Here is a 10745-nt window from a genome sequence, read left to right as displayed (position 1 = left end):
AATGTGTTTCCTGAGCGTTAAATTTTATTTGCAGTTTGTAAATACAAAAAACTAGCGTGTTCGTTTTTGTTTGCAGTTCATTCTAACATCCGTCATGCAAAATATTTGGTTTGAAAATAGTTTATATAAACAAACAAACCTTTATAAACTCTTTTAATTAAAAAATTACCTGGATGTTATTTTTAATTTCAAAGTTTGTTCTTATTTTTCGTTATTTAGAACAACTTGTTGAAAAAATAGCAAATAACAACAAACTGTCATTAACATGAAAAACAAACATTTTCAGAATTTTTTTAAAAACTTTTAAAACGAAAAACTTCATAAAAATCGAATGACGTCACTGAGCAACGATTTCCAGCGACCGAGCGACGCGCCCCCCTCGTACGATGACGTCATAGCGGAAAACAGGTTGCTCTTGGCAACGTTGATGACGTCATCGGAGGGAAACCACCAGAGTAGAAACTTGGAGCTCATGCGGGCGATGAGGGAGGAGTGGAGGACCGATGAAGTCACCACACACGGGAGGAGAAACAACAGTGACGACGAAGGAAATTCCCCCGTTCAAGACGGGACTTCCCCGACAACGACACGGATCACCAGCAACAGGAGGTCGAGAAGGAAGTATTTCCCCCACTACACCGAGTATGTTTGATTTTATTATTTATGTTTTTTGTTCAGTTCAATAGGTATATTACTACATATTGAGGAAAATATAAACTATTTGAATTTCAAAGATTAAAATTAAAAGACAAAATTTAGTTTTAATTTAAAGATTTTTTTAACACAATAAAAACTAAACTTAAACATAAACAATATTAAAAAAAATTCTAAATTTTTTTCAAAAATTTACTTTTCGTAAGTACATACCAAAGTTAAAACAAAACTTATTTTTTTTACAATATTAAGAAAACATAAACAAAATAGTTCAAAATGCTAAGACTTAACTTTAGAAATTTAAAGTTTATAGTATCGTGTTGTGTTTTTTTACTTTTGTTTTATTCAAAATTTTGAGACGTTCTTTTATGGATAATGAAAATCATTAAAAAAAGTAACAGTTCTCGCAAACTATACTACAAGCTTTTTTTGTTGCTAGGGAAGCTCAAAATTTGTATGATTTGATCAAAAATCAAAAATAAACTGTGTATTTAATTGATTAAAAGTTAACAAGCTTCCAAAAAACAGTTTTTTTAAAATTGTGTAGAAGAAAACTTATATATGCAGAAACAGAAGTTTACAGAGTTCGCTTCTTATAAGAAAAAAAGACAAAGTTGTATTCCACGTAGTTTATTATTGCAAGTTTACTGTCCATACGATGGACCTAGGCACCAAAACTTGGGCCACTTAAACAAAAAGACACATAGCGAAAAAATCAAAAATGAAAATAACACAAAAAAGTTACATTGTTTAAAACAAAGGTAGAAATATATTTTGATATAGAATTTATAGATTAACATAGAAAGCAAAATGTTTAACCACGAACTTATACTTATTTACGCTTTGATGCAGCACAACCAACATGAAATATTTAAACGCATTGACATACAGCAAAAATAAAAATAAAAACCTAAAGCCCCAAGCATATGAAAAGTAGACTGGTTAGATAAATAACCATTGAACACATTTAAAAGGGTCTCATCATTAGTTAAGGAAAGGCGCTACTGATAAAATATAATTTTGGATTAAACTAAATCTTAAAATTAAATCAACGGTTGATAAAAAATACTTATATTGTTTATTGAACGACAAAAATACGCTCAAAAGGTATGGTCAAAGGACCTGGTGTACAAAAAACCTTTCGGTTATCGAGTCACACACCAGAACAGTTTAACGTCATGCCCAGAACAATTACTAGTTTTATTTTACTAATTACAACTAACTAATTTTATTAACAAACATTTTATTCAAACCAAACAAAACTCAGAATTCGCTGCTCAACGAAGGAGGACGCGCTCAAGGTCTACATAAAGTTCGTCAAGAAAAACGGGCAGAGAAAATTGAATTCGAAAAATTGCGCCGTCGACTTCATAAGACCGTCTTGCGTACTGAAGGTTGTTTTGTATTATTAATAAGTTTATATTATAATTTTTAACTTCAAGCAGCAAAAAGTTAGTAACATGAAACATGCATCTTATTTTTATGAATAAATTTTATTTCGAATTAAATTTGAATAAAAGCCCTTTTAAACGGACTAAATGAACAAAGCTATTTTATTATTTAACTAATTGATTTTTTTATTAATATTATTTTACTAGTAGTTTTTACTAACATATACTGAAACTATTGGATTACAATTTATGTTTGAATAAAAAGTTAGATATAACTGAAGATCTTATACAACGCGAACTTGTTTTATAACAGAATTCTTTGAAAAAGAATATTTATTTTTAATCCTATTAATTAGAAATTATTTTCATCAAAATGAGCTCTTTGAAGTTGCCTGTCATCGATTTCGACCCATCCCCGACTTTTTGTTTTCATAAGGCTTTTGTTCTGAGCATTTTCGGTTTTTGTATATTTAAGAAGTTTTTGGGCAGCAATAGAATTAAAAAAACACACCAGCTTTGGCTTTTTGTTTCGCAGAAACTAATATGCTTCGGACGGAAGTTTTGTGAGCTTGCTAAAATATTTAAAAAAACTTTTTTTTTGCAAATTTATGAACTTTACAAAACTATTGTGTTATTTTAAAATGACATTGCGCAAATCACAGCTTTAAAAAACCTTAGAAATAAAATTACAAAAGTTTTTATATGTTTAATAAGATAATGACAGTGAAAAGTATTAATGAGTTTTTTATGAGCTGAGTTTATCAAGCTACAAAAATTAAAACACTCAGTTTTTTTAACATCTTAAAATAAAAACTTTGCAAAAAAAAAAGCAATGAAGTTTTTCTCTAACTTTTACCAACTATTGTTATGGTCAAAAATTTATAAATATTTTTTTTGTTTATAGAGTAAGTAAAAAATTTTCAGATTATAAATTAATTTTTAAACGTTTTAAACACTATACTGTAAATTATTTTATACTTTTCCTTTATGCTGACTTTTTCTGTCAGAAAGAATGCTGTTTATAACTAAATTTTAACTTCTTATAATAAGTTTCAAATAAAACTTTAAACTGAAATTTAAAACAAAAACTTTTTTTTACAGTTTACGGAAACAAAGTTTTGGAAGGAGGGCCACTACTCGTACAAGGAGGAGCGCGTTACGTCATCAAACGCTAATGTGACGTCACAAAACTCAAACAACGTGACGTCATCGAACAACACGTCACAAAACCCTCCCGACGTCTCGATGCTGAAATTGGACGAATCGGTGAAAATCCCCAAGTCTGAGAAAATAATATCTTGTACAGAGTGGGTGTTTGTTATGTTAATATTTAGTTTTTTTTCAATAAAATAAACTCGGTGCAATTGTTTTATTTTCAATTCGATAAACTTTTTAACCTTTTGTCTAAAAATTTTTTAAAGGTTTTTGTTGCAGTTACAAAGCAACTAAAAACCTTTTCACATTTTAATGTAATATTTTAGCTTTGATAAATAAAAAATCTTGTTAAATTATTTACTTTAATTTTTTTTATTGTAGATGCTGCGGCAGAGGATCAGTTAGTTGTGAAGAATGCGACGGGAGCGGGAGTATACCTTGTTGGAAGTGCCAGCACTCAGGACTAATTGTAAGTTATGTTGTTAATTAGTTGTTGGAAATGCCAACAATTAGGATTAATTGTTAGTTATATTATTTATACCTTGTTGGAAACATCAACATTCAGGACTAATTGTTAGTTTGTTAATTAGTTGTTGGAAATGTCAGCATTCAGAATTAATTGTTAGTTTTATTGTTTATTAATTATTAGTTATATTGTTGATTAAATTGTAGTTTTATTGTTCATTTATTGTTAGCTATTTTCTTAACTAGTTGTTGGAAGTACCAACGTTAAGGATTAATTCTTAGTAATTCAAACACTAAAAATAAAAAATATAAATAACAGATAAATTGTTAACTTCATCATATATGAACAATAAAAAGCTTTAGTAACAATCAGTAACATTTTTAACGTAACATTATGTAAACTTTCTACATTTGTATCTTTATAAAATTTCCATCTATCAATTTGTTTGAACTTCTTCAAGTCGTCCGATAAAATCAAAACATTTTGAACTTCTAGTATTGATTTAGTGTTCGAGTAACCTATGTCCGAGAAAATACTTTTATATAATACTCTCAGTAGGTCAGTAAACATATGATCGTTGAAACATAAAATTTCAGTGCTATCTAAAAACGACATCATGATAAACTTTTTCATTTCAAGTTGTTTTTACTTAACAAGTCTGCTGAACTGATTTTAAACTTTCTCTACAGTAAACCCTTGAACATAGTTAAACTTACTAAAAAGCAAACTTTATCTTTTTTAACTTTACGTAACTTTTTAAACATAGTTTAGTGAATTGCAACATTAGACTTCAATTAATTCTAAGTTATCTTTTAAATAACTTTGTTTGTGGTATTGAATACATGAACTGTGTTGCAGTAACTTTACTAATTGGGAGTTTTAAGTCACATTACTCGTGAAACGTTTAATTAAATCGCACACATGAGCCTAAAAACATTTACTTTAAATTGAGGCAAAACAAAAACCAGGGAGTTTAGAATACCAAAAGTTTAACTTCCTATTTTTAATACGAAAAAAAATCAATACCATAGTAAAGTAAAGTTTCAAACTTAAGTTTCGTGTTCATAATTTAACTGATTTTATAGTTTTTAAAATGCTAAAAAAAAACAACTTATTCTCATAGCTTTATATTAATTAAGTAATAAATTAAACAAGAAACTTAATAAAAAAACATTTTTATTTTTAGTTCACGGCCAACCAAAGTGAAATTTGTTATGAATGCAGCGGCTCTGGTAAAGAAAGGTCAGTTGATTATAAACAACCTAATTTTCTAGTTATTTTTATTATTTATTTATTAACTAGAAATAAATAAGAGCTTTGACTTGCACACTGTCTACTGCAATTTTATATAAAAAATACGATACGCTTAGTAACACTTAATAGTTTGCTTGTTATACGTTTCAAATTACTTTCTTTTTATTTACTCAGTTATAGACTAATTATTGTTTTTAAATTTTAAGTAATGTGGATCAAATTACTTCTTTGTGTAATTAACTTTTTGGGATTATCAGAATAATGCCTTAGAATTTTTGTGTATAAAATTAATACGAAAACAATTTGTAATGTGCTAATAATAGTGCTTCAATACTTGTTTGACTAACTAATTTAAGTAAACTGAGAAATAATTTAAAAAAGGTGACAACCTTTTTAATAAACAACTTATAACTATGGGTAGTCTTGACTTTATTTGTTTTGATTAAGCAAACAAAATTTGATATGTTTTGTTTAAGTGTGACTTAAAGTATATTTGAGCTCTTTTGTTTTACAATACCGCTATCAGAAATAACTTACAAATATTTGTCTGTTTGTCACTCAATAAAAAGTTACAAGTAACACTTTAAAGCTGTTGACGAAATTCCTTTTCGAAGAATGTCAAGTGTAGTTTTTTTGTCAATTTTCAAAAAATGAAACTTTTTACCAAAATAAATAAAGTTCATACTACTTTTCAAGAAAACTGTGTTGTTTTAGAAATGTGTATCATATTTTTTGAGGGGCTAATTTGTAAAAGTGTTTTACACGATCAAAATACTTACAAAAGTTGTACAAAGCTAATTAACTGTTTATTTTCACTATGTACAACATTAATATATAACTTACTTTTCCATCAAACAATAATAAAAGTTTATTTTTTCTTCATTACAATGGCAACATTTATTCTACCAAAGTTAATATTGCTTAATTTTGCTAATTAACTACTTTAAGAGAATCCTACCTAACTGTTGTTTGATTGTAAAGTTTTTTTCGACTAAAATTTTCATCTACAGCTGCGGAGTGTGCCACTCTAGAACGCAAGTGGAGTGCACCAAATGCCGCGGAGGAGGCAAATTACTCCGATATCAAAAACTAAAGGCTGTTCTGTTAGTTTGTAAATTAAAAAAAAAGTTGTTCTGTAAGTTGATAAGTTACTACGATACCAGAAATAAAAAGCTGCTGTGTTAGTTTAAAAATAAATTAGGCACCTAATATTAAAAGGTGTTCTGGTAACGCAAGAAATATATTACTCGTAATTAGCAATATGTTAGATTTCTTTTACTTTTACTTTCTATTGAGCTTTGTCATGTAAGAAATCACTCAAAAATTACTTAAGACAAAGTTTAACTACAAAATTTAATTCAGTTTGCACATATTAAATTATTCTTAGTTTTTATACTTGACACCGTTTTTACAATATGAGCTTGAAGTTTAAAACTCGCACTAAGCTCTAAAGTTTATTTCTTATTACTGTAATTCCATGAATCATCTGGTCAGTCGAACCCCTTATGTCTGCTTATGACGTAATAAAACAAAAGTCACAGGATCTATAAATCTGTATTTTATAAATTTTACATCTGTAATGCAATATATCAAAAAAAAAAGTCTAAAAGATTGTTTTATAATCTTAGTGATTTTTTTACTTAAACTTATTTCATAACAGTTTTACTGTAAAGCCCAACGTATTTTAGTTTTATTTATCTTACTTGCAGGAAAGTTCCATAATTATTTCACGTTTTTCTTATAACTTCTTATACTTTATTCTTGGAAGAAACGCACGAGGTTTTCATTTGAATAATTAATAAACCTAACACGTCAAGATGTAGACACGCTTACCATATGTCCTCATTTTAAATGTGTATTGTCTTGTTTATTATAATTTTATTTTTATTACCTTGTGTTTACACCAATTTTAGCGATCAATAAAAATTTCAAGCTCAATTTGGAGTGCAATTTCGTTATGCAACGGTTTTATAAGTCTATAATTGTATAAACAAACTGCAATAAATACTTAATCAAGGTTTTTAGCAAACGGTCATAACTAATTTATAAAATTCTTTAGGGTAGAAACAAAGAATGTTTAAATTAAATTTCTATTTTAATTAGTCAAATATGTAAATTTTCAGAAGTAGTAGATTTTAACCACAGATGCATTTTAAATTTTTTTTTGTTAATACTTTTTATGATTTAGACGTCAACTGAATTTTTTATAAAGTTTTGTTATTCAAATTCGAAAATTTTTGTCCACATTAGAAAACTTTATTTATTACTATATAGTTTGCAAAAGATATCTATGAATAACGTTAACAAAAGCAATAAATATGACAAAAAAAAAATTCAAAGTTTGCGTAAGTCATATTTTATTAGCAAAAAGTTTGTTATGTGCTTGTACTTTATAGAACTAAACTTCCACTTTCATTAAATATGCATCCTTAAAACTGTAAGTCGTGCGTCACGATTCTTTAACAAGTTTTAGTTTTAACACTTTTCATAAACTTTAAGTTTTTTAAAACTGCTCTAGGATCTATCCTACTTTAAATGCTCTATACTTTTAAGTTTTCCTCTTTACGCTTAAATTTTACCGATCGATTTATATGCTACTTTTGCCTTTAAAACTAAATTTTTTTCTCAGAAAATGAAAATCGCAAGTAGACTATGAATTCAGCAATAAAAGTTTCTATAATTTATTTACTAGCTTTTCTAGTTAAGTAAATACTTAAGTTTCTCATTTTCTTTAGAAATTAAAAAAATATATTCAATGGGCCAAACAAAATGCTCAAACTTATTTTTAATTTACTTATCAATTACTGGTCGCAATCTTTTTTTTTCTTGTGATTTAAAACCAAAGTTTTAAACTGAATTTTTTTTTCAGAATTTTGACCACACAAATCGATTTCTACTTCTTTCTTTAAAAATTTATTTTTTCTCAGAAAGTGGAAATCTCAAGTGGATTATGAGTTCGACGACAAAATATTTCCCGAAAAAGTTCTAGAGGGCAGCTCCGGCAAGAAAATTCAGCTGAAATGCGCGAAAACGCAAGACGACCAGAATAGTTCTTCTAACAAAATATTTCTGAAACAGGTTGACTTAATAAACATTTCTACTCACTGAATTTTTTCTTGTAAGCATAAACTTTATAGTTGTTGCAATATATATATATATATATATATATAAACTTACAATATGTATTATGTTATTCAAGTGTCTAACTAAAACATTTTGGCATTTTCCTAGTAAATTAAATCATTTAAATTTAGTAACTATATGACAACTAATGAAATATTTGAAGCAGACTGATAAAATATTTAATTTGACGCATTTAAGGTAATTAAAACATTTTAAAGTTTTTGTAAATACTAAACTGTTTACAGCAGTATTTTTTGAGCTAGATAAAAATGATCGACTAAAATAGTTTAGCTTTTTTCTTAGTTAACTAGTTTATATAAAAAAACAACGACAAAAACTATTCTTAAAAGTTGTTTTTAAAGCAGGTTGATTTGATTGAAATTTTTTACTTGACAAGCTATTTTGTATCTTATTTTCTGTAATGTTTTAAGTATTTATTACAGCTTAGAATATTAATTTATTATCTGAGTTAACTAGAAAAGATCAATTAACGTAGTTTAATTTGTTTCCTAAGCAATTAAACAATTAAATTAAAAAGATTGTTAAATAACTGCAAGCGCGGTCAATTGATTTTGTTCAAATTACACATCGTTCGATCGAATATTTAAAAGCTCTGATCAATAATTTTTCAACTTAAACCTTTATCAAACAACAATACGTTCTTCCAGAGAAAAACTACTTTTACTTGTACAAGTGTAATGTAGTAATAAACTTATGCTAAAAGTACTTTTAAGTTATCTCAAGAACTAAATGTTTTTTTATTGTATCTGGTTTTGACAGTAACTTTTTTTAATAAATCTACACAAAGTTTTGTAAGCACGTTAAAAAGAACTTGTAATTTTCACTGTTAGAACTAAAAACAAATGCATAAAAATAGACCCTATACTTTTAATCAAAGTTGGATAAAACAAAAGTACAACAAAAATAAAAGAAGTCAAAAACTAAAAGTTAAGTAAAATGATACTAAACTATTTATTTATAAAAAAAAGAATTAAAAAAATCAGAATTCAAGCATTCGGAACTTAAAAATATATTAGCAAGGTTTATATATACAAAAAAAATCACAACTTCAGATATTTACAGCTATTATAGGTATTACTAACTGTATTTTAACAAAAAAAATCAAGTAACCAGTACTTATTACAGATATCACTAAACTTTATATATACAACAGACGAAGAACTTAAAAACACTACCAATGAAAACATACAAGTAAAATTAACTAATTTCTAATCCAAGTCATACGAAACAAAAAAAACAACTAATATGTATTTAAATATCACATAATTTATAGCATAAACAGACGTAGAACTTAGAAATCGTTCCAGTAAACGATTATATTAGATCATTAAAATTAATATTAAGCTCTATTATTTGCAGAAAAAAAAAACTTGGATTCTGAACATTTAGAATTACAAGTGATATATTTTTTTTATTCGTATAACATAAACAGACAAAGAATTTGGAGATCATTCCAGTGAACGAGGTCCAGCTGACGATGAGGAGCGACCCGCAGAGCAGTCAGGTCAAGTTCTGGATTATAGGGAAGGAGAACAACGTCTTCGCGCCCCACATATCCAAGCGCGGAAGAAGGTCGTTCTGCTCCCTGATGTGAGAGGAAAAATCGAAAACTGCCAAATTGTCTCATTGCCGCGTGTGATTTTGATTGCCGCACCAACAAAACTTTGTAGTTATTCTTATAGAACCAAGTCGATATTTTTAAGTAAACTCTGAGTTATATTAATTTTCAATCTATAAGGGAAATTTTTTAGCGAAAAACATTTAGATGTTTAATGCTATGTTAATGTAATTATAAAATAGATACAGTTGTTGTCATTGCAAAAATAAGGATTTTAATATTATATTATGTCTTTAAGGTTAACTTTGTACTATTAAAAATTCTTAACTTTTTTAAATTAAGTTTTTATACCATTAACAATTAAAGGTGCCAGCCAGACCTAAAACTTAAGAACCTTGCATATTTTTAAAAGTTCAACGTAAAACTTATGTAATCATACAAAAATTAGAAAAATATTTTTGTTCATTTAGTATTTTTTGGACAATCGCTCTTTACAGTAGTCATGCCATCATAAACTAAGTTATGCATTTGTAAATTAACCACACACTGACCAAACTTATTAGATAAATATTTAGAAACATTTACGTGAAGCGTAAACTTTTTATTGGTGTTTTTATACTTACGCTCTGTGTACATAAAATCAGTAAAAAATCCATAAGTCTTTTTATTTTTTTAGATAAAATAGTTAAACTATAATATATTTTTGCTGAATATGAGCTTGGTTGTTTTTATATTATACCATATTATTTTGTTGTTAAACTTCGTGCATGTTTGTATGTTTATTTTTAACTTTTTAATACTTACTTTATTGTTGTAATTAAAGTTTTATTAAATAAAAATTACGTATAATTTTTTTCAAGTTTTTGTTTTATTTCAAGTTTTATATATGTTTTTTTTTTCAATATTATAAGGAATTAGAAACAGTACATTAAAATGGAGAAATAAAATGGCCCAATATTTATATTCTTAAACTACCTCTATCAGAAGTAATCTAATTAAAAAATAAACTAATGTTAGCTTTTACATCGAAAATATGAAAATGAATAAAGAACACCCAGGCTTAATTTCATTCGTCTATAGTTTTGTAAAACAACTTTTAAGTCAGTTGACTACCTATATACAA

At 27.0% G+C, this 10745-nt stretch overlaps 1 protein-coding gene across 1 annotated transcript; it reads left to right on the top strand.

Annotated features, from left to right (window-relative positions):
- The first annotated feature begins 327 nt into the window (after positions 1–327).
- Positions 328–10262, top strand: LOC145844397 (uncharacterized). Its single transcript, XM_082951795.1, has 8 exons — positions 328–642; positions 1922–2048; positions 3147–3352; positions 3582–3669; positions 4853–4908; positions 5931–6023; positions 7848–7998; positions 9497–10262. The coding sequence occupies exons 1-8, from the start codon at positions 332–334 to the stop codon at positions 9656–9658; spliced, it is 1194 nt and encodes a 397-aa protein (XP_082807921.1). The 5' UTR covers positions 328–331; the 3' UTR covers positions 9659–10262.
- The last annotated feature ends 483 nt before the right edge of the window (positions 10263–10745 follow it).

This window comes from Thalia democratica, chromosome 9 (genome assembly GCF_965202585.1).
Source record: "Thalia democratica chromosome 9, ktThaDemo2.hap1.1, whole genome shotgun sequence".
Lineage (NCBI taxonomy): Eukaryota > Metazoa > Chordata > Thaliacea > Salpida > Salpidae > Thalia > Thalia democratica.
Note: the sequence above shows the minus strand (reverse complement) of the source record. Positions and strands in the feature narration are given on the sequence as shown.